Source organism: Falco punctatus (genome assembly GCF_963210335.1).
Source record: "Falco punctatus genome assembly, chromosome: 10".
NCBI classification, from domain to species: Eukaryota; Metazoa; Chordata; class Aves; order Falconiformes; family Falconidae; genus Falco; species Falco punctatus.
Window position 1 is genome coordinate 25762019 of NC_137590.1, and position 24791 is coordinate 25786809.

The 24791-nt window shown below is 40.7% G+C and overlaps 1 protein-coding gene across 1 annotated transcript in view; it reads left to right on the forward strand.

Annotated features, from left to right (window-relative positions):
* Positions 1–19106, forward strand: part of ELP4 (elongator acetyltransferase complex subunit 4) — a 154629-nt gene extending 135523 nt beyond the window's left edge. Inside the window, exon 10 of the mRNA XM_080405878.1 lies at positions 14627–19106. Coding sequence (XP_080262004.1) covers positions 14627–14758 — 132 coding nt within the window. The 3' untranslated portion in view covers positions 14759–19106. The remainder of the gene's footprint in view (positions 1–14626) is intronic.
* Positions 19107–24791: the final 5685 nt, after the last annotated feature.

Genomic DNA, 24791 nt, shown 5'->3' on the forward strand with positions numbered 1-24791 from the left:
CTATGAAACTCAGAGATGCAGAAAGTAGGGCAGAAGATACTGATGAGACATTTGCCCAAATAATGTGGTCAGTTGCTGTTAGGTTATTAACTAAGTTCTTATTCAAGGAACCAGTTACCAAGCTAAAGTACCACTGAGTGAGAGAACATATGCACAAGCACAGTAAACTGTTAAGAATATTCCTATAAAAGGATTGACTTACAGTTTGGCTCACTGTTCATCTGATATTATTATTGGTGTGCAGATATCTTAAATTGATTGTTTTATGATGTTGAATGAACTCATTGTAGTCTGGTATTGAGATTGGTTGTAGACTGTGGAAGCAATAGCGAATGATGAAAAAAATATATTTTTTTATAATTATAGCAAACCAAACCATTTCATATTCTTCCACTGCATATTCTGAAGTGAAAACCTCTTTGTTTTCTATGTCTCTTGTCAAAAATACGAAGCTTTAATATGTCAGTGCCGACTATTCAAATGGAAAGAACCATTTAGATTATTTTTTTTCTTTGAGAACCTCATCTTTTTCCAGTGCTGTAGCTGTTCCCTCTGGCAAGTTCCAGCTACATTCAAAATATTCAAATAAGATTGTCTGATAAGGTTGCCTGGTCTCTTAGGATTTTACTTATTTATAGGAAGAAATGTTTAAATGGTATTTAAAAGAAATAATTATGCAGGGAGTACAAAATATATTTCTTACCAGCATTTCTTCCCTCCCTCCAACCTGTTTTCATGCTATGGGTCAGGACTTAACAGCTCTCAAGAGCGTGTGCTGAATAGCAGCAGGCTTCTAAATCTCAAATCAAGTGCTCTTCAAAGCACCTTACTTCTCTTGAGATAAAAACTTGAGGCAGGTTTTTCTGTCTGGCCTATTCATCAAGTAGAGTCTACTGAATTGTTGACATTTCTAAACACTAAAGGGATTTTAAAGATCTTATTGCTCTAAAGACACTTACTTGTAGTATGGAATAAAGAAGCAAAATGAAAAAATACTGACACATGAAAAGTACAAAACTAAATGACTGCTAGAAACAGCAGAAAGCAAATAACTATAATTTGACATATAGTTTCTGTACAAAACACATTTTTGATGTAGAAATGTGCTCAAATGTTCAGACCTCCCCCAAACTTCCAGATAAATTGTAGTTTATTTAAATCTCAATTAGTCACAAAACTCTTGCATTTAATGTGATACCAGTTTCTGTCAATCATATGTAATATATTTGTTTCAGTTTACACTGAGTCTTAGAAAGAGTCATTTAAAAAGGAATTAGCGTGACCTGTCTTTTAATGTTTCCCCAGCAAGTTCTTACCCTGTGCTTAAACTTCGTCTAAAGCATTGGTTTGCCAAAGGGTAGCCAACATGACCACTTGATCACCAGTGCAGTTTTTATATTTTTTGTGTAAGCAATATCAATCACTGAGTTAAAGTATGCCACAGAACGTTTTCATACCAAAACAGGTTGATCCAATATTCCAGATATTAAATCACACTTCAGTGGTTTCTGAAGTCTAAGGTTATTTGGTAGCATTAGCGCAAGGCTTTGTTAGCTGGAGTTTTAAAACTGTAACCCTCAGGAGTCATGGAGGATTAGTTTTGAAAATAAGAGATATTAAAATACGCATTATATAATGTCTGCATCCTTACCTGGGAGTTACAGGAACTGAACATACTTCCTACATCAGTGCCAGTTTTTAGGGTGAGAAGGCAATGATAGCAGAAATACTTTTTTTTTTCTCTTCTGGCCTGGTTTTTGCCATAGCATGGAGCATCTGACAGTGGCATTTGCCATTGCAGAGCTGAAGTTTCTAGCTTGTGAAAAGCTGCAAACATAAAACAAACTGGTTGTCGTTTTAGGAGCCTTGATTTGTAAATGTGCAGGAATTTGTAAACCAGCAATACATTTATCTATCTAAATGATACTTTCTTTTAAAGCAGAGATTAGTAAGAATACTTTGCACTTACATTTTCATTTCTCTAGCACTGTTTTAAAGTGATGGAATATTTTGTGTTTCTCTACACATCATAATCCTGCAAGGCAGACTTAGAAAATACCTGTAGCAAAGAAGAACTTGTCCATGCATGAAAAGCAAAATAATGAAGGGGGAAAAGAAAAGGAAAAAAAAAAAAAAAAAAAAGGAGGAAAAGCTCCAGAAAATTAGTCTGCTTCAAAAAGCTATTAAATTGTTCCTACCCCTGAAGCTTTACAAACGTGCTAATTGTTGTGTTCTGGTCATGTAATATGTTTCTGCATGAAGTTAAGGCGCTTTCCTGTTGCCGAAGCCCTTGTGCTGTCAGGGGGAGGGACTGGCGGGCCGTGTAACACGGGGTAATGAATCTTCCCTTTGGGCAGCGCGTGCTTCAGGTCTGAACGCCCAGAAATGCTTCACAGATGTGCTGGGCTGCCTAGCAATGGAAATTTTCTAATTCTAGCTGACCTAAAAAAGTAAATAGACTACTGAGCATAGAGCTACTCCCAGTATAAAACAACAATACCCCCCCAGCTAGGATTTCCATTTTGCCCCCTATGCACTCCTTCTTCATAACCAGCAACTTGCCAAACCTGTGACACTGGTCTCTTGAAACAGAGGCATTCAGGGACATATTGTATGGGTGGTTTGCATTGTGTAGTCCAATGTAAAACAATACAGCTCACACTGTCTCAGCACTTTCTAGAGCAATACTGCATGCCTTGGAGAGATTCTGTAGGTAAACACATTGGCCATTATCAGTAACCCAGATGCAGTCATAAGTAATGTGTGCATTTGCATGTATAGTTACATGTTGCATTTGCATTTGTACACACAACTCCTGCAACTGATGTACAGGAGGAAATCAGCATTGTCAATGCATGCAAAATTGAAAAAACACTGAGGCAGCCCACAGCTGGGCTGGTCCAGAGTCTCAGTGCAGCTCCTATTTTCTCCTGTTCTTCTTAGGAAAGCACTTCATTAAACTCTAAATTTCATAGGCTCTATAAAGACTAGATACTTGAAATCAATGGAAGTTTCCAGGCAATGTGTATTTTAGCAATAGCTGACAGAAGTATTCAATCCAGAAGTCTGCTTAGGTTTTTTGTTGTCTTTCTTTTTTGAGTTGGCAAATCAGGCATTGAAAGCACTTGTAACAGAGTTACCTGTCTTGGAGCATGTATAAGAACATACCTTTCTGTGCAGTGTTGAAATCTATCTGGACAATTTTATCAAAAGGCAGAACACATTTTATCAGTTATTTGTGTTGTTGCACCTCCTCAGATAAAATGGTGGGGGTTGAATGGGTGTATTAATGAAGTGAATGTCACATTTCTGAAATGTGATAAACTATTTAAACTGAGACAGTAGCCAAATAGATTATAGTGCACTTTTAACAGATAGCTTTGGATGCAAACTCAAATATTTGGTTAGTTTTCCAACTTTGCTGAAATTTTAGAGGGTAACATTAACAATGTGGTATATCGGACCTCCTAGAACAGATGCTTTTGTTTCTGAATGCTATTTCACCCTCCTCCTTGCTTATATAGCTTTTGCTTGTACAGACAATGTCCTGAACACTTCTCAAGCTTCCCAGTAGAGAGACCCGAGTTGTTGTAGAGCAGCGCAGGCATCACCAGCAACCCCGGAATGTTTCCAGTGAACTGTCTGTGGTTTCATATGAAATCCATACTTTGTGGCATGTTGCAATGACACCCCAAGAAAGAGGAGATACAGTGGAGCCACTGACTCAATGAGAATCTTCAGACAGTTTCAGGACTGAATTCCTCTCCTTGGTCTTTTACACTCCAAGTTAAGAATTTTGGTTAAGCTAATCAGCCCAGGTTTCCTGAATAATCAGCAGAGATGGGCAAGCACTTGCAAGGATGATTCATCTCATCCTAAGTATATAATATAGGTTAAACCGAGTGGCTGACTTGTAGACAGCTGCAATTAGGTTGAATGAATCTGACAGGGAAAAGAATGTGACATTAACATTAGCATCCATCCGGGCTATCCTGAGAGCCCTAGAATTACTCAGACTTGCATCACAGGTCCCACACTCCTCTGATATAAGCTCAGAGAGGAGAAATTCAGCAAAAAGACCAGGAGAAAAGCTCATCTGCTTGCTTTGGACGTAGGTGATACCATCAGCATTTCCCTTCAGCATTTAGACAGTGTGCTCCAATCTCAACTATAACATGCCTAGATAATATATCTCCTCCTGCCCTCCATCTTTCCCTTTCTTCACTCCATCTTGTCTTCAGCCCTTTGTCACTTAATTTCTTCCCCTATGGCTGTTCTCTTTTACTCACCTTTCTATGCAATACTTCTTTCAGTTAGAAGGAAAATAAAAAAAAGCTTTGGCATTAATACAGTGTTTATATATCACAGTATTTTCCCTTCTGTCTAGATATTTTATCTTTCACTTCTTCCTTTTTATCCACTTTGCATATTCAGCATGTAAACTCTTCAGGACAGAGACGGTCTTTTCAATATATGCTTGGTAAGAGCTGGGTCAGTAAGTATTACAATAGTACTTAGTACAGTTCTGGTCATAAGATTACCATGTATTTATCTGAATTTTGGATCAGACAAGCAGTTGAACAGCTGTAGTCCTTGGATAGCCTACAACCATCACTGATTAATGCCACCCCGTTTATAACACAGGGAGCTTCTTCATGATGCAGAGACTATGGTTATACCATGAAGCGGGTCTGGGATTTGTACTTGATTTTAGAGCACTCCATGGTGCCAAACACCCCGCATTCTCAAGTGTCAGAGAAAGTAAATCTTCCTGATATTTTTATCTTTCCCTTGCCTCCCTTCACATGTAGCAAATCATCCTTAGCACATCTTGGAGTTTTTCTTTGGAATGAAAGAGTTTGTTCAGGCAATTGTCTGTACTTTCCTTTCCTGCCACGGAAAAGTAGTGACTAGTGCTGCACATACGAAAACCCACCCGTCTCTACTCACATGTTACTGGAAATAAGCAATCGGTACCGCTATCTCTGAAAGATTTTCACTTTGCAACAGCTATTGTTTAATAAACCGAGTTTTAAGTTCAGGAATTCAGGTTTTAAGCACTTTGCATAGTTTTCTGGTCAGAGAACAGAAACAGTACCATGTGGCACATCCAAACGAATCAGCACAGTTTGAACTGAATCCTCCTGGATATAATCATACCACTTCTGTAAAGCAGATACACTGGAAAGCTGCACTGAAGAGGCACATACTAAGATTCAGCATTCTGAGACATAAACCAGCTTTTATAAAATCTGTCACAAAAGGAAGGGGGTTTCTGAAGGGTTCTTAATTTTCCCAGGTGTCTTTTGAAGTCACTGTTTAAATAACCTCTTTGTGGTATTGCAAACCCATAACAAAACATCACTGTCCTGTAAATGAGGTGAAGTGAGAATTACCCTGGGTTTATTTTACATTCTGCAAGTGATGGAAAATAAGAGTTTTAGGATTGTGTTCAAGTATTTTAAGTATTATTAGCTATACAGAAAAAATTATTTTCATATTAGCAATGTGTCCTTTAGGAGACAGGGATATGTAGGTAGAAGTATATTTATCAGCTATTCTTAGTGGAAGACTTCTCCTAACACCTGATGTTAACAATAATTAATTTTGACGGCTCAGATTGTGCTTCAACTTAAAGAACTAGGAAATGCATATGGTAGATGTGCTTATTATAACATGGGTTGATATAGTTGTGATTACTTATAAGTCAATCACAGTTACCTGAAAAGTAGAAAATTTTAGAATGCTCTTTTTAAAAGTCAAGTCTTTTGTCTTTATAATCAGTTTAGAAAATTTATGCGTTGCTGTGGTTTTAAAATGGCAATGTAGCATCTGTGAATATAGCAGAACAAGAGAAAACTGAATTCATGTCCATTATACAGAAAAATAGTTACCAATTGGTTTGTCTCCTGAATTTATTAAAACACTGAGAAAACTGCAATGTGAAAGTAAGAGATGCATAGTAAACGAGTTTTAAAATATTTTGCCTAAGTGCAGTTATGGGAGGATAGTTTGGCACCATTCTCTCCGCGAGATAAATATTGTAGATTGTGAGACACACCATTCTCTCCACAAGATCAATATTACAGCTTGCAAGACACCATCACTATTTGTGAACCAAATTTCAGGACTGTCACGTGATTTCTGCCTGACACAGGTCCAGGCTGGTTGGAATGACTTTTCTAGTCCTTGCTGTGAGAGCTTATAATGTCTTCTCTGGTAAAGGGCTTACTGTTTTGTCACTGATAAGTGAACTTACATTAACTCAAATGTTTTTTGTAGCATTAATAGGAATTGTATATCTTTTCATAGTAATATTGTCAGATCTGTATGTGAGTTGTTACAAAGTTGTGTCAGCTTAAGTGATACATCAGTACACTACGTATCATACTTTATACCTGCACATCTTTGTGTTTATTAAGCCCAAAGGCAGTGATTTGTTTTTGCCAAGACCAGTTAGTTACTATGCTTGGTGATGACCTGTTAAAAAAGCAGTAAAGTTGTTGACTGGCAAGGCTAAGATGCTTCTGAAATGAGTATCTCTTAAGGAGTTTGTAACCATTTGGCAGCTCTTTCAGCCAGAAATGCAAGGTGTGTCCCGTCAGGGAAAGCTGTTTGTTTGGGACCTCTTTCACCATGTAAAAAACATATTACAGTGGCCTTGAAGCTGTTGCTCAGGGCACCGCAGGGGATCCGTGCCACGTGTCACCATTGCATTGAAGGTACACCCGATGTCCCTGGCGGGCTCAGCCACTGCTATTAAATCCTTCCCCTGCCCAAATAGGAAGAGCAGAGCAGGTCCAGAGAAGGCAACCAGGGTCACCACCAGTCCTGGTGACTGCCAGACAGACCCACAGTTTTGAGGCAAGCCCACTGTCAAGCTGAGAGGTCAGGGCAGCAGGTCAGGATCATACCCGGAGCAGCAGGCTCCATGTTGGGGCCCTGGAAAAGCGGTAACACAGGAAAATGGCCATGGCCCGAGCAGAGTGCAGCTCCCCAGCAAAGCGGGGAGCCCCTGGCAGGGCTGTGCAAGCTGCTTCTGGCACAGCTCCTTCTGCCCCAGCAGCCCAGTCTGGGGGAGCACAGCTGCACAGTACCAGCTGGCCACCGGCACTGCCGGCTCAGGCCTCCTGGCTGGGACAACCATCTTCACGGCAAGAAGAGCCAGCCCAGCGCCTGGGGAGGGATTTGGCATCCCTCTGCTGGCTCCCTCTTCTCTTAAGATGTAGGTTGCTTGTTTTCTTTTCCAACGGCCTCCAGGTCCTGTTCCCCAGCCTGCCTGTGAGATCTTAATAATGAATAAGAAATCGATTTCCAGTCAGCTAACAGTGACAATCACTTGACAGTTTTGATAACTTTCAAGCAAGTAACAGGGTTCTCTACTCTAAGGGGAGGTTTTATAAAGCTGCATTGCTAACCTCCTGCCAATTTCTCCTTAAAACCCACCTTTTCCATGATACCTACAAAAATGCTGAAGCCTTTTCCTAGGTATTATGATAACAGAAATAATTACTAGTAATTATAAATGAAGTAATAAGATATCAAAGGGAAAACATAATGCAAGGGCTGCATTGTGGACATCATAAGCAGAAGAGGAAACAGTAACAGGAACTCGGCCTTTGTACCATGGACTGTTCCTGTCCTCTCTTGTGTGGCCTTTAAGGAATGGGGAGAGTTCTGCTTCAAAGAGAAATAAGTAGGTTATAAAACTCCCCAGCTAGAAGTCTGCATCTTTCTTTTTCCCAGCATTCCTAAAATTCTTCTCCCCACCCCCCTCTTCCCCTAAACCAAATCCCTTCGGCTTTGGTGACTTCAGTTTTCATGGAGTTGTAGCAAATGGAACTAGAAGGGATCTAGAGAGGTCATTAACCCATCTCTCTGCCCCAAGGCAGAACTGCAGCCATAGTAGACTAATAAGCAATTTTTTTGGTCAAAGATCCAAATAAATGGAATTTTAAAGATATTTTTTGTAAAGCTTAACTTCGGGAAGTCTGGGCTCAGTTGTTGAAAGCTTCAGTAGAACTGTTAGCAGAGTCACAAGGTTAAATTCAGTGGGATTACTTTAATATATATCGAATTAAAAATAAACTACCACCACTTTTTTAATGAGATTCAATGATTTTGCATCACTCTTTTTATTATGTATTTGTTTGCTAATGTATTACATTTATAATAGCTACCAAAATAAAGATTTTGGAGTAATATGAGGAAGAATTACTTTGGGTTTAGATTTTTGCCAGTATATGTATACCTGCTTATCATATTGATGCTAAACATGTTTATACTTTTTATTACTTAAAGCATTTTATAGAATATGTGATTTTAGTAGCCCTCAAGTAATTTTATGAAATTTTTCTGTATCTTGAGTGTCTTCTACCCTCGATTATTTCTGAGTATTTTAGCTAGTGTAAAAAACAGTCTGTGCAGGCATACATTTCCTCAAACCTGAAAAGTAATTTTATGAACTGATTGTTGTTTATACCATGTAGGCATAATACTGGATTTCACTAGTTGTCTCCACAGTGCAGTGCAAGTAGATTCCTTCAGAAGGATGTGTAGCTTATGTGTATCATTGTATAGTAATCAGTTCTTTAACATTATCTCTAGTAGCTAGCTCTTTGTTTAACCTGTCTTTGGTTGCTTAGGTTCAGTCACATGGTTTTTCTTTTATTTTCAACCTCTTTTATAGTCAGTTAAAGCCTGCATACTGTTTCTGTGCATCTTATCACTGAAGTATAATCAATATCTGGAGAGGTTGTTAGGAAAACTGCTGGTCAATCCTCTTAATACTGAAGAGAAAAGAAGTCTTACATTGGAAAGTCTGCTTTTTATAATAAATCCGTAAAAAAATCCCTTTGATACAATAAGCTACACTGGCAGAAGCACCTGCTAGTATTTTTGTCTACTAGGGATTTTGTTGATTTAAAAAAATAAATTACACCCTAACCAAATGTACCAGCCAACTGGAAGTTCCTAGAATAGCCTGGATCTTTTTACATCCCAGTCTTACAAAGCAGACCAGTGTCAGAAAACCGTCAGGGCTCTTATTTGGTCCTCAGTGCTGGGGCTGGACTAGCTGATAGCTGGGTGTCCCTTCTGGCCTGTCGGTTTACATATTCTTGTCTTCCACTTTTTTTTCCCCCCATTGAGAATAAATAAAGTAATTGGAAGTTTTCTTCAGGCAGAGGGAGGAGCAGAGGCAAAGTATGTAATAAGTTTTGTCTGAACTGTTTTCCTTTTGTAACACATGCCCTAAAGCTGTGTGCTTAGCTGGATTCAGTGTAATTGTTCTTATTGCCACAAAGCCTTCAGGACCTGCCTGACACGGAGCAGACGGGAAGCACCAGCACTCGCATCATGCCCTTTCCTAGCCAGACCTAGCACTGTAATAGCCTGCTCCCATCGCCAGGTATTTCTTAATCAAGTGAATGAAGCTTAGAGTCCAGTTCTGAAGATCCCAAGTTTAAACCTTTCTAACAGCCCGCATGCGTGAAAATCGTGTGTGACCATGTAATTAAACACACTATGATAATGCAGATACACAGTCAACTTTGCACAAAGGAAGTTTACTCCAGCACTCTCTAGTTTTTACACTGACAAACTTTACATTTCTTTGAAATTTCTTATCACAAGGAGGTGATTATAGGATCCTGTTTTCACTTGCATATTTACTTTTGGCAGACTATGACCATTTTGCCTTAAAATATTGTTGTCCTGCCAGCTTACTGTAGGCTGCAGTAGTTTTGTTTATCCACACACTGAAATATTTTAGTGAAAGACTTCAATTATCTAAAAGTACAAATGAAAATACGCAATTTTATGTCTAGCATTTATGCCAGGGACGTCATTTTGATGTCCTGCAAAAATCCACCTCTTTGGCCAAGGCACACGCAGTCCTGCTGTCACAGTTTAACCCTGGCCGGCAGCTCAGCCCCACGCAGCCACTCGCTCCCCGCCCCCCCCCAGTGGGATGGGGGAGAGAATCAGAAGGGTAAAAGTGAGAAAACCTGTGGGTTGAGATAAAGACAGTTTAATGGGCAAAGCAAAAGCCGCACATGGAAGCAAAGCAAAGCGAGGAATCCCTTCCCCCCTCCCCAGGGGCAGGCAGGTGCCCAGCCACCCCCAGGACAGCAGGGCTCCATCACGCATAGTGGTGACTTGGGAGGACAAATGCCATCACTCCCAATGTCCCCCCATCCTTCTTCTCCCCCAGCTTTCCATGCCGAGCTTGATGCCGCATGGGATGGGATGTCCCTTTGGTCCGTGGGGCTCGGCTGTCCTGGCTGTGTCCCCTGCCAGCCCCTGGTGCCCCCCAGCCTGCTGGCTGGCGGGTGAGGAGCAGGAAAGCCCTCGGCGCTGGGCAAGCGCTGCCCGGCGTGAGCTAAAGCATCCCTGGCCACCAGCGCTGTTTGCAGCACGGATCCCAAACACGGCCCCGCACCAGCTACCGCGAAGGGAATTAACTCTGTCCCAGCCAAAACCAGCACAACCATGTATTCAGCTTGCCCCCTTTCCAGGGATGTACCTGCTTCCCGGACCAGGAGGCGAGCCGCTGCCTGTGCCCGCACTCTGGGCCCAGTGCCAAGGGACAGGGACAGGAAGGGGGGACGGAAGGCAGTGCCAGCAGGAGAAAGAAGGACAGATCAAGAACAACAGGTGGGAAGAGGAGGAGGACAACATATAGAGGATGAGGAAGACAAAGGGCTGAGGCAAGAAAGGGTGGCCTGGCACTGAATTTGGATGTAGGCATTAGGGACGGGAGCAGGGGATGGAATATGGGCAGAAACAGGTGAGAGAAACCCAGGACTGGCAGAAGCAGGAATGAAGAGCTTGGAAGCAGAAAGCTGAGAGTGGCTGGAGCAGAGGCTATGGAGAGCAGATAACCGGAGAAGGAGTGCTTTTGTCCTGAAGACCAGTTGCAGGATGGGAGGCCTGTGCAACGAGGACTGGGATTGCTGACATGAGCAAATTCAGCCTCATTCTTTCAAACTGATAAGAGAAAGAGAGAGTGAAAGGGGTGGAGGTCACAGCCTCAGAAATAGCAGAGAAGGCTGTCCACCAGAAAACATTTTGTCCTAAACTGGGACTTTAAATGGGATTGTTTCTCTGTGGTCAGCAAATATCTGTGAAAATGTCTGATCGTTTTGTAATGCTGGTGTTCAAAAAGGATCACAGCCTATTCATGCTATCACTTACTGCCTTAGTTCAAGTGACCGCAATGTCCCTATTGGTGCCAAAAATAAAGGCCTGTTGTTTAACCTGTGGGTGCCTGTATAATGCCACGCAATGCATTTCCAGTGTGTTCGTGGTTTAAAATTTAGAATATTTTTGTAATGGTCTTAAAATATTTAGTAGGGTTAATATTTGCAGCCCTATTTTTATTTTTAAGCTGTGAAAAGAAAACGTAAGGAATTATATTTTGAAATGCCTATTCAGGCTTTATTCAGAGGTAGCGTGTGTGTGTGTTCTGTGATTTAGATCTTAGTAGCAGGATAATATTCAGTAGTTTTCAGAGGACCCTGGTGTTTTTATTGTTCAGAATACATCTGACCTGAGGATGAATGTGGAATATGCAGAGAAATATGTTCTCTGGAGAACCAGCAATATGTTGTGGTGTTTGAAAATCTGCGTTGTGGAGAGGGCAAGGATTGCAGGAGGGATGGTCTCGTTATTAAGACAATTGAAGGATACTGTGGAAGGTCTGATGTGTCTCTGCCTATACCGCTGAGCTTCTGTGTGGTCATGTCGCTTCAGCCCAGTATTTTTATTTCTGTACTCTTATTTTCTGAGTGCCTGACTTGGAGTTCTTGAAGAAATACTAAGCACTCACAGCTGCAAATGAAGTTAGCATTTGATCATGTGAAATGCTGTGCAGTGCTAAACAATCTGGGAAAGCAAGTCCTAAATGCCTCATATTGTGTTTCTGAAATTAGTAGATACCTTTTGCCGTGTGTTTTATGTGCTTCAATTCCCTGTCCCTAAAATGGAGGTAACTTCACTGCCTTATCTCACAAGAGTGTTAGGAAAATAACACGGTATTTGCGAAGCATTTAAGTGCTGTGTACTGACATGTGTTATTGAAAAGCCATTCTGTCTTCAGAACAAGGTTTGAATAGTGTACAATAAATAAGTCAGAAAAGTTCAGAATAAACAGTGACAAGAAAACAAAATACTGAATAGCCAGTCACTAAATGAACAGTGTACATCCTCTTCACAGAATAAGGTGGGAGGAGTATATGTGTGTATCATGAAACACCGTATCATAACAAATACATCTGTAAAAGCCTCGTCCAGTCCCACCATCCAATCTGAGGATCTTTAATTTCTACTTCTCCTGTCTGAGTCTTTGCAAATTTATAAATATCCTTCTATTTTCTATTTATAATATAGATCAATGAACAAACATAGCAGTAACTAAGAGGTTGTGTAAATAGCAAGATTTTTTTTCTTTTGACCCCCCTTTAAGTCCAGGCCAGTGTGGCAGAGTTTACAGTTGTTCCCTAACTGTGGTATTAGTTAGTCCCTGCATAAGATGAGTTTGCTGAGTCTTTCTTTTTGCTCTTTGTCACCTTGCTTTGAATCCATTTGGCAGACTTGGCAAGAGGGTCGCTAGTTGCAGGAGGAAGAGAGCGGGACCGCATTTCCCCTAGAGGAAGGCACCGTTCCCTGGTGAGGGCGGAGAGATGCTAACAGTGAGTGGGAGAAGGCTGGATGAGTCCACTTGTCTGTCTGCCTCCCACATACCAGATACCCTGCACCCTGCTAGCAGGGTACTACGCACTTTTTTGGAACGAAAATGTTGCTGAAAGATCTGCCAAGTCGTCATCTGCACTTCCCAGCTTTTCCTTGCCCTTCATTTTCCAGTGGTTACAGCCCCCCTCATACCATCCAAGTTGTACATTGGCTGTTTGCTAGCAAACATTTTTCTCAGCAGACAAACAAGGTAGGCACGTGCCCTAGTTTATATCGTGTCAATGCAGAAATGAGGCGTCATGGACCACTGTTCACATCCACATGCTTAGCCTTCTTAGGAATAAGGGAGGAACTGTAAGTTACAGCACAGATTTTGATGTAAGAGTGAAATGTGAGAGCATCATCATTACTAAATGGTGTGTAAGGTGGGTGGGTTTTGATACATAAATGGTGCTTCATAGGCAAAAAGTGCTACAAATGAATACACGCATTTCTCCTGTTTCCACACTGAGGTATGTCATCTCAGCCTAGGTACAGGCTTTCCTACTCTACGTGTGTTACTTTACACATTTCCTTCCCTTGGAGAAGACAACAACCCAGCACACTTCTGGTAGGAAGCACTTTGGACCACCTCTCAAGTGATACTCAGTGCACAATCTCAAAGCCAGCAATGAACTGACCAGTCAGCCCACTGTAAATACAGATATTTCTTATGCTTTTTAATTGAATTCTTATCCTATGAAAGTTGCAAAGGTATTGAATAAAAGGCAGCAGTATTTATGTGTTGTGATAAAAGCAAAAACATAGGAAAAAGCAGAATATAAGGGTAAGTCCACACCACCTCTGAAAATAGTTTTGCAGCCATTACTGTTACCCTGTTCCCTTCAGAAGCACGTGCATTTTAAGAGAAGAGCCACACAGTTTAGCCTTTGCCTACTAAATCTTTCAAGAAATACGCTCCTTCCATGATACCAGTTTCATAAATTATTGCACTGAGCAGAAGATGCTCAACTGTCTCATCTGACCAGCTTTCAGTACCTCGCTGTGTTCAAAAGTGAGCCAGTAATTAACCAAGTAAAGCCTCAGTTTTACATTCGTTTTCACCTTACTTTACGAAAGCTAAATGGTAATGTCATGTCTTTTGTACATCTCCAGCGTAAAAGATCCTCAGAGGGAGAGTTGAAATATTTTTGTCGTAGCTGAAAAATAAACTCTATTATGCAAGGACTGTGTGCTTGTGGACAACTGTGTAACCTGTGTCTCAGTCTCCTCATCTGTAAACTGGATGTAATGTTCCTAAAACTCACGAGGGGTGGCAAGGTTTAGTTAGCATATATGATTGCCTTATACAAATGCAACTACTATCACTTCGTGTTGTTATTAACTATCAGTAGAATATGAAGAAGAAAAATTGAGCAGAGTAATGCTGCAACCAGGGAGAGCCCACTCCATCTTTTGATCATCACATTTATTTTCAGACTCTGCCACAAAGTATGTGTGTTTGAAATAAACCTATACTGACGTTGTAATGCCATGGAAATCAAAGGATTTGATTTAGGGGTTGACATACAGGCAAAACACTTGTTTTTAAAGGAGAAATGCCCATAGATGTAATTAAATACCTTGTGCAAATTTGGATTTTGTTTAGAAAATTTTCATAAGGAAAAAATCTATTCCAATTTACAGAATCTATTGAAAATATACAAAACTGTTTCCAGGTCAGCCTAAAAGAGTGTCTGGGAAGTGTTTTATTTGTCAGTAAATAAAGTCACTGATCAGTCAGGAAAAAGATGGCATTTGGAAACATGCTATGGAAAATAAATTCTCCTGCAATTATTCTTTCTTTTTCTCCCTGTTTTTTTCCCCTCTCCCTTTCTTCTCTCTCTCTCTCCATCTCTGTCTCCCTCTCCCTCCTGAAAATCTCCTGCCACAGCGACTGCATTTGCCTCCAGACTTGTCAGACACAGTGAGCCGCGCAAGCAAACAGGATCTGGCAGAATCCGCCAAACTGCTGAGCTCAGGATGTGGTGCTATGGCCATCGGCAAGAAGCACCTGGACTTCTAGTGATTTCTACTTAGCAGTTTCACTCAGATTTATATGACACACTAATTATGAGTGTTAATTACTTATATAAATATTTTTCTTAATGATTTGACCCAGCAGTCTTTAAAATACATGTTATCATATGGTGCCTTTTTTTTGTTTTGTTTTGTTTTTGTTCTGGTTTCTTTCTATTAATTTGGGGCTTGTTTGAATTTTGCTTTTTGTTAAAGCTTCTGTTATGTTGGGTCCTGCCATTGTTCTGCTTGACTGGAAACATACAGGATTTTGTTCCTTTCCTTAAAATATGAAAATTACTCTTTCATTTCTAGATGTGTTTTTTTTACAGTAAACATAAAGGGATATTTTTCCCAATGGAATTTTTATATACTTACATTTAATATTTTGTATGAATAGTAAGTCAAGTTGGATGGTTTATTGAAATAAAGGAATGAAACTAAGCAAATCATTGTCACATGTTATTCCAAAAGCCAACTAGACAGTTATGGTTTTAAAAACTTTATTTGTCGTAATAGAAATACCATTCTTAAATCTGAGCAAATATTTATATTGGTTTATTAAATATGTAATAATACATTTTAAATATATAAGAGAGTTTTTATTCTAATATGCCAGTAATTAAGAACGGTTGTTTTTTACATCAGAATATATTATAGATAATTGCCTTATGGCTTCCTACATACATTAAAATGCACTTGGATGGAGTTTACTAACCATAGAGAAAAGAACTGATTTCCTTATGTAGTTCAAAACAGTAATCCTAAACAATTGAAGTCAGCACTATGAAATTATGTCAACAGATATAACTCTAGATTGAAATTCAAACCGACAGCTACATTAATGCTAGAAAACCAGAAGCGTGCATTTGAGCTCGGGGAAGAGTATCACAGCATGCTGGTCTAAAACAGGGCAGAATATACAAGTAATTCAGGCTTCTGTAGCCTCAGATACACAATTTGTGAACTTCCAGCTATTTTGTATGTAACTCTGTGTATATCTCGTCAAACAAAAGAACAGTAAAACAAAGCTGACCTGTAAATTAAAGTGGTTTGCATTCTTTCTTCTGAGGCTGCCTTCCATTTTGAAAGGTAATATCTTCTTCTCCACAGAACTTCCAAGCCACCCAGCTGTAAGATTGCATTACAGTTTCAAAATTTAGTCTTTATAATAGTGTATTACATGGCTGGAGTGAAACTGACTCTTCAAAGAACGTGTTAATAGGATGCAATAACGGTAACTTATTTTGATGGGTTTGGAACCAGGAGTTGGTTAAGTGGTTTGGTTTTTTTTTCTGCAATCCAGGTTCTACTTTATTTTTTCTTGACAACACTGTGTAAAACAAAGACATAGCTTTTAAAACTGTCTAACTAATATGATGAATGTCAATCACTTAAAAAACTCCACTGTAGCATAAACACATACTGTATACAGCTTTTATTCTGAATTAGAATAATTGAATCAATGACAGTGATTTGCCAGGATGTCAAATCTATCCATCATATCCTGTCACTACCAGTTTATTTTTTGTGATCAAAATCAAAAAGACTACTATTTTGTCATCAGCTATTTCATTAGTAGTAACAATCAGTTTTTCTCTTCTATATTTTTTAGATATGCCTGTTATATTTTTTGTTTCTAAAGACACAAATCCTTTTTAAATCTTTTCAAAATAAAGTTTCAGAACTGAACTGTCAGTTTAATAAAGCAAAAAGACATCTACTTTCTTATGCCAATATATTTAAAATATTATCATTGATGTCTCAAACATTTTTTCTCTTTTTGTATTACGTGTAACATTGAATAGAAGTTTTCATTAGATACTTAATTGTGCCTCTTGAAAGCATTAAATAATTTAAATACTTAGGATAAAGTGATTTTTAACAAAGGTGAAGTTTTACTTAGTACGTCTTTTTTATGTAAATAACACAAAACAGTATTTCTTTGCGAAATACAAAGTCAAGACACATAAATTGGTGCCAACGTACTTAAATAGGTCATTGGCTTAACATACAGGGGAGAAAATATCATGAAAGTCAGTCAATTTCTAGTTAACACATTAACCAAAAATTGTTAGCAAGTAGCGTGTGTATTCCAGATATGTCTGTGTATGTGTGTGACCTATGCATTTATAAGACTTCAATTTCAAAAAATTTTGGTAGGTTAGTGTTAAAGCCAACAAATATTTTGAACAAGAAAGGGAGCTCCTGCAATTCTGGATTATTATTTTTTTTCTGAGTCACTAAACATGCTTTGTAAAATAAGTGTTAGAGTATACAGATGTACAGGGTTGTTCACCTAAGGCAAAAACATGGAGCAAAATTTCTCTTCTTTTCTTCCAAAAGAGCATATCAGTCACAACAACATATGACAGTGACTTGGCTAATCCGGTGAAATAGTAAGTGAAATAATGCTACATACATGCTACCGCATAGTATGTACATACATAGTAGATACAGTGTAGATTCCATTTGTTGCACTGAAAGCGATTTTGACTTGAAAAGCAGGAGGAGCATTTACATGGTGATTTGCTGGGACTTCACCATAACCACTCTGTGGCTGTCCAGCTCCTGCGCACAAACCATCCTTCGGTTCCTTCTCTTGATTGAAGACAAATGTGTAACTAAGGGGTGCAGACCAGGTGATCAAAGAATGGGTGCAGCCTCTTTTCACAGGCTGCCGGCTTCTTTCTGCATCTTCAGAGCCCCCTTGTTAGCTTGGATGGAAAATCTGTGCGATCCTTACTTGTGCTCAGAGGGCTCTTTTCTGCAGAGATTGTGGTACGAGGGGGTTTTTGTTTGTTGTGATTTTTTAAGCAGAACTTCCTACTTTTTTGCAGGCTACAAACTGAAACCACCAAACTCTGCAGGGAAATAATAGATCTATCCCAGTAAAGATGTTCCCAATTCAGCACGAGAACCTGATCTTGACACACAGTCAAGAAAGCAGTAATGAAATTTAAAACGTTTTGTCTTTAATATGTCAAATAAGAATTCTTTATAGAATTTCTGTTGTGTTGAGGTTTTCAAAATATAAGTATTTGGAACATGAGAAGAATATTATGATAGATTAAAGCTTTTTCTATGTTTGTAAAGAAGTTTCAAAAGCAATTTCAAGAATGCAGCTGAATTCAATTTTCTGTAACAGTAGCTACAAGCATCTGAAAATGGGCATTCAGCTACTTCAGATTTGATACATGTGGTGGTACACCACTGGTTTCATCTTTAAATTTAATATAAAATAGTGATGTTCTACCAAACACAGCTTTCGGAAAAGTGCAAAAGTCTGACTTAGAAAAATCCTTTACTATGCCAATATTGGAAAGCGAGCTATTAATCAAGTTTTTCTGAAACCACAAGGATGTAACACATCCCTTTAAAAATGTATGTGTATTACAAGCATTACACACACACACTTGTTAAACCAGTGTTTCTCCAGGATCATATATTAGAAATTAATAAAGTGTTCTTTTGCCTGCGCTGGAGAAATGTCATCCATAAATACAGAGCACAACAGAAATAGGAAAGAAGGTGCTTTTATGCCTTTAAGAGGTGGTGGAAGCAAGTACTATCCCCCCATGACATCTCCTGAGGTTTTTATTTTCTCTTGTGAGCTACCTGAGTGCAAGGCCTACATTTCTTTTTTTAATCGCACCGAGCACATGATGATGCTTATTCAATAATAAATGTACCTGCATAGAAAAAAGAATGAAAGTGAATCCTCTTCATCTTAAGAAAAAAGGCAGCTCTAATGGAGGGAAAAAAAGAAAGCAAAAGTTCCACCACAATTTTTTTTTTTAGTTTCTAGTCTAATATAAGCAAATGTTAGGCTTTTTAAAAAAAAAAAAAAAAACGCAGATCATTAAGGTACCGGATGCCTATATCTGTATTTCAGCAACTGAATAGATAGGCAGATTTTTCAGGAGTGTGGAGCATCAAGCATCCCAGAGCATCTGCTGAAAACTTGGCTGCTCCACCTTTAAACAATTTTGAAAGTTATTAGGCACATCGAATTAATTTACAGAAGCTCTGTTCATGTCAAAATGAAGACAACTTTTGTGCTTTCTACGTTTTATTGCATGTGGATTTTCTGGTGCTGTAGAGCTTAATCTAAAAAAAATCTTCCAGAGAAGTCAGTGATGACTCAGACCTGGAGCAAACTGGGAGGATTAGGTCCAGTGGATCTTTTTTAAAAATATTAGCAGATCTGGAGAATCCTATTCCTCTATTTAAAAAATGTGGTTTAGGAGCTGCCTATTCCTCTATTTTAAAAATGTATTTTAATGTCTTATGGCATTGAAGGTAAATGTTAAATCCAAAATGGAGCAAAAATAAAAATAAAAGTCTTCACTCCATGCTGGCAGAGTTTGAGCCTGAATGTTCGTGCCCTCAGAATGCTCTCAGCACTTACGACATCAAAAGTCTTGAAATGGGTGAATTTTGGTGTACTTTCTGATACTTTTTTTGGAGTCAGGTTGTGGCAAACACACTAAAGAAAGCTCTTGCTGAAATTCCATGGGGCTAGACTCACTGAAGAACAGCAATGAGCTCTGGGTTGGGTTTAGATATGAAATCAAGCAGTTTTCAGTGCCAGTATTTTGGAAAAGCATATTGTGTGGAGAAAAAGCTGTAAACTTGCTTAAAAGGTTGCTTGAGTGAGACTTTTCTGCATTTCTTAATATTGTCAAAGTACCTCAGAGCTACTACTCATGGAGCAGGACTGCTTTGTGCAGGGCATCATTCTTGGCCTGGGACTTGCACCACTGCAAAACAAATTTGCCTTCCTGACGTATTTTAAATCAATAGGACAGGGGTCGTTCTAGAAGGACTTGATGCCAGTTCTAGCCCCATCATCTTCATCTAGCAGCCGTAGCATGGGAACAGCAGCTCTGACACTTGATTCCTAACCAGGGAAGTTTTAGTGGGTTCATTTCCTCTCCAGGCACATTCAACATCTGTATGGAACCAGCCGATGAAGTGGTCAGACGACAGATGTGCATCTGCTATCCGTTGTGTGTAACGGAGCTCCTGCCACCAGCGTGACTTTGCACTTGGGAAAGCTGAACTAATGAATGAAACGGAGCTCAGCCAAGACCAGATAGTGATAGACAGAGGAAAGCATTTGGAAGAATTCTCCAGCTCCAGCATGGTGAAATTTCCATTTATGGTCCTTCCCAGCCTTCTTCCAGCATGGCTCGGCGATTTTGGAAAATTACTTGAGTGAGGAGTTTGCCAGTATGCTCTTGGAGACACTGGAGTAGCAAGTCCATCTGTGTGAGAAACAGAGCCTTCCCAGGAGCCCCCTCAAAACTGGGGGGTTCCTCCCAGCTAGCAAAGGGCGCTAGGTACAGAGCTTCAAACATACCCCATCGGTGTGCCGGCTTCAGACAAGCAAATAAAACTTCATCAGAACAAAACACTGGGAAGGAGGATGGAAGCACGAGGGCATGGAAGGCAGGCACAACTACTTCACACCTGACAGAGAGTACAGCAGGTAGACACAGTAAAAGAATGTATGCAAGGGAGCAGAACGGGGGGGTCATTTTGCAGTCCATGCCTATAGAAGGCTAAACAACGTTTTAAATATGTCCCTGCCCAAAGAGGTGTAAATCAGCAACAGTTCATGCAGAGCAACTGACTCAGAAAACCATCAGACCCAACAGAAGTTTAAGAATCGAAGGGTTCGAATGCATATTTTGCAAAGTAACAGTGGTGACTTGAATTCAGAGAAATCAAAGTGGACAACTTGCTTCTTTAAAAGCAAAAAATTATAAAATTTAAATGACCAGATTTTTCTTTAATCCAGGCTGACAGAGGGACTTTTAAAAATAAATCAACCCTCCCCTGCAGTATTTGAAACACAAAGCTGCAGATGCTGAATATGAATCCACCTTTGTAGAGAGAAATGTAAAGGGTAAAACATAAATAGTTACAGGCAGAAATATGCTTTTTGTTGTTGTTGTTGTGGTAAATTAACATCTGTATTGCAACAACCTGAAGGTGTTTATCTGCTGTATGCAATTCCATATAAATCAGAGTCCTTTTGTTGCCCTATATGTAACTTCTGTGGAATAACTGTCCATAAACTTCTCAAAATCCATTGGCGTAGGCCTGACCTGAAGGAGGTTATCTGTGAATCTACAAACTCCTCTGGTGCAGCTGGAAAAGCTCGTATGTCCCAGGAGAGGAAGAACTGCAATTCGCAGCCCTCACCGATCTTAGCTGCTGGAGTGTACGTGAGGTCTGTCAGGTGCCTGGAGGCAATTGCAACCTCTGCTGGAGGATTTCATGCAACTTACAGCTCCTGTCAGGCACCTGAAGGTAACAGGGATCCTCCTGGGTCACTCACAAAACCTCTGCTCCCACCTGACCCAGCTGCAATTCGGCTTAGGAGGTCAGGCTCCAGCACCCGAGAAACCATAGACCTCTACCAGCCCAGCAAGAACAGTATCGTTGTCCTTTGTGGGGGCAAAGCAGCTCTGGCACACAGCCTGCCAGCATCAGACATGCATTTTCACCCCCTCCAAAAGTACGGTCGTCTCCCCAGGGATGTTACCTGGTGGGATATTACCTAGGGAGAGGGAGGGACCAGTACGGAAGGCCCTGGAATTCTCAGTGCGCTGAAACATGGTCATCGGAGGTTCACAATTAAACTTAAGGGAAAGCAGGTTTCATAGAGACTTTTCTCTAAAGGGCCATCTTCAAAAGAAACAACAGGGATCCTGGCAGCTGGAGGTTTGATGAAACTCTGTCACACATGTCAGCTGTACATGTTAAGAGACTGATCAAATGGTTTCATTCCTTTGAGGTTTCATTTCTGCAGTCCCTGTGAAAACACCTTCATCTTCCACACGGTAGCTACTGAAAACTATCTTAGGCTAGTGAACTATCCTAAGTAACTGTCTGCTGAGACATTAGGTTTTTCTTTCTTTACTTCTAGGAAAATATTAGGGGAGGAATTAATTTAAAATACGTTCTAAAGCAAGGAACCTACCAACCTGGCTGCTATCCAAACTGTACTATCTTTACTACCACACGTCTCATGCAGATTGCTCCATCCTCTGCTATTTCTCTAAGAACTAGTAAACAGATAACATATGCGAGGGACTTGCCTAACGTCATTCTCCAGCAGAAATCCAAAGGGAGCTATATATCATGCTTTGTTTTCTACCTAAAGAGGAGGGACGTTTCTTCTGCCTCTGCCACGCTGGGCAGGGCAGGGGCTTCAGGGGTCCCCACACGCTTCAGCCAGAGACGTGCTCCTGCGGCTGCCCCCTCTCCACAGCAAGACACGGAAATATTCACCATCTGAACAAGGCCAACAGCCATCACAGACTCTACTCTCACATCTGTAATACATACGCCTATTTCTAAAGGGGGGAGACACGTATTTCAGTATTTGCAGGTGCCACTCACACTTGTGATTAGAAACAGGGCTGCAGGAACTCATTAAGCAAGCAGGTGTCTTGTCAAAGAAGAGTTATTTAAAAAGAAGATTCTACACCATTCCCAGAGCAAAGAGCTTGATCAGCTGCACGTGGAGCAGCAATAAGAGCAAATGGAAATGAACTGGGGAAAAAAAAAGAATGATACATTTTTGGTTTTCCTAGTGCTGTTTATACCATGGAAATGCAGAACAAATTTAAACCTAGCATCACTTTAAAACTGCAGATATTACCCAGAGGAAAGGAGATAACAGAGAAAATGAGTTAATATATTTTTGTCAGTAGTACCAGAAAAATCAATTAAAAATGCACACACACATGAAAGAAAAAAAAAAAAAAAAAAGAAAAGAAAAAAAAAGGCCAGACACCTTTGGCCATGGAAAGTGGACGAAACAAAACTACCAGTGGCTGGAAATCCTGGGGGAGGTGGTGTGTGTGATCCGTCCCAGGTTGTTCTTTGTAGCGGTAATCTTGCCCCCAAAGATAAATTCCATGTTAGGCTGCCTGAAGTAAACCAGCCTACAGGGGCGTTTTGCTCACTTTATAAATAAAAACCTAGCTAAAAAGAAGCAGTGAAATCCCCTGCCTAGGTTGCAGCCTGGGTGAGAAAGCAGCTCTGGCTGCCTCCCGGAGCAGGGCACATGCTTGCCTTTTGAAAGCAGATAAAACCAGTATCTGCCCAGTGCGAGGCAATTCCAACATGTATGTCACCATATGCATGTCTGCTTCACCATCAGCATGTATGGCTCGTCATCTGTCTGCTCTGAACAATAACTGGTAGGTTAGCAGCCTTTTCACTTGTAAATGTAAATATTGTATGTAGAACACAATATTTGAAATACAAAATACAGTGTTATTAAGACAGCACTCACACATCAATTCTTGTGTGACTATAATTTGTAAAATGCCTTAGGAGAGGCTTATAAATAAAGTATAAGGTGTTATTATGAAATACATTTTAACCAAATGCACAGAAATGTCTCATTCCTATTGAAATCAATAGCAAAACTCCCACTAATTTCAGTGGTAAAAGGAGGAGACCCTTGGAAATTGCTGTTATGCTGAGCAATACATGACAACAGATTTCAGTCTTCGTAATACAGCTCGAGAAGTAGAAAGGGGATGAAAATGGGTAACGGAGGCTGCTGAGAGCACGCTGAAGGTTTCCATTTCCCATCTGTGCGGCTGGTAGCGGTGCCTGGCCAGGCGGCACGTCCCCACGCAGCCGCACGCAGCCCGTTTGCAGCGGTGCCCCAAGGCGGGCTGAGCGCTGGGCTGCTCCAGGGCCTTGCCTGGCCCCCAGCAAGCAACCAGGAGCTGGCACCAGTGCTCAGGCATGGGAGCCCAGCACGCCGGGCCCCGCACCCCAGCCACCCTGGGGAAAAGGCTCTCGACAGGGCTGCAGCCGCACGGCGCAGTGCGAGGCTGCCCATGGCCCGCAGAGCCCCCGGCACGCACGGCAGCAGCTCTTCCAGGCAAGCAACGCTCTGGGGACCACACGCCCTGACTTCTTCCCGATGTGCAGCCAGCCAGGGACGTTTTCCTGCCGACCTCCTTCCATAGGGCATAGTAATGAGCCAGTGAGCCAGAAATGTCTCCTCTCCACCGCGGCTAGCTAGCCTGTCACCAAAATAAGCTCAAGGTTCATCTGCACATGCAACCGCTCCGTAGCGCGGCTGCGACTGCAGCGGCGGCATGGGCTGCAGGAGGCTGCAGCCCAGCAGAAGGCTTCAGAGGGGCTGGGGATGGCTCGATGGAGGCCACCAGCGGCTGGGCTGCAGGCGGTGGAGCTGCAAGGCTGGGAAAAGCCGGGAAGGGCAGGGAAGAGCCATGGGGAGCTGCCTCTGCTGGCATATCGGCACCTGCAGAAATGGCAACCACGGCACAAAAGCTCTCGGGGGAGGAAGGGATGGGAAGCTCATTTCCATTCCTGGTTGAGCAGAAGTTGGCATTTAGATAACAAACTACATTAGTAGGTATAAACACATTAAGTGGCTGTATAAATGCTGCGTTTGTACCTGTAATTAATTGTTCCCAGAATCGATTTAGCTATGCGAGAAGGGACCTGCTTATTGTGGTGTTTAATACGATTTATCTGTATCTTACAAACTTCGAATGTCCCTGTGCATGTCTGATAAAAATATCTATAAATTAAAAAAAAAAATAATCCATGCTTCATCAACATTTGCTAATCGATGGCTTCCAGGTAATTAAAACTACTGAATCCTGGTATAACAAATATACTTACAACTGACCAGTATCAATTAAAAAGGAAGATTTTAATCTAATCTTTTTTGCACATTTTTGCTTGGTTTGGGCTCTTGATTTTGTTATCTGTTTGTCTCGTGCTTTGAGCAAAGCTGCTCTTTGTCCCTAAAGGATTCAGAGTTTACGTGCATTTAATCTCATCTGCAGCGTTACAGCTACCTCAGCACCGCAACTCTGCTACTCCAAGTTTACAGTGAAGCGTTATCTGCGGTGACAAATACACCAAAAGGGAAACATACCCAGCCTAGATAGTATCTTTGCTTTACAAAGGCTGCTTGTGATGCCTGTGCTTTGACTCAAAACTCCCCGTGCATTGGCTTTTTAATC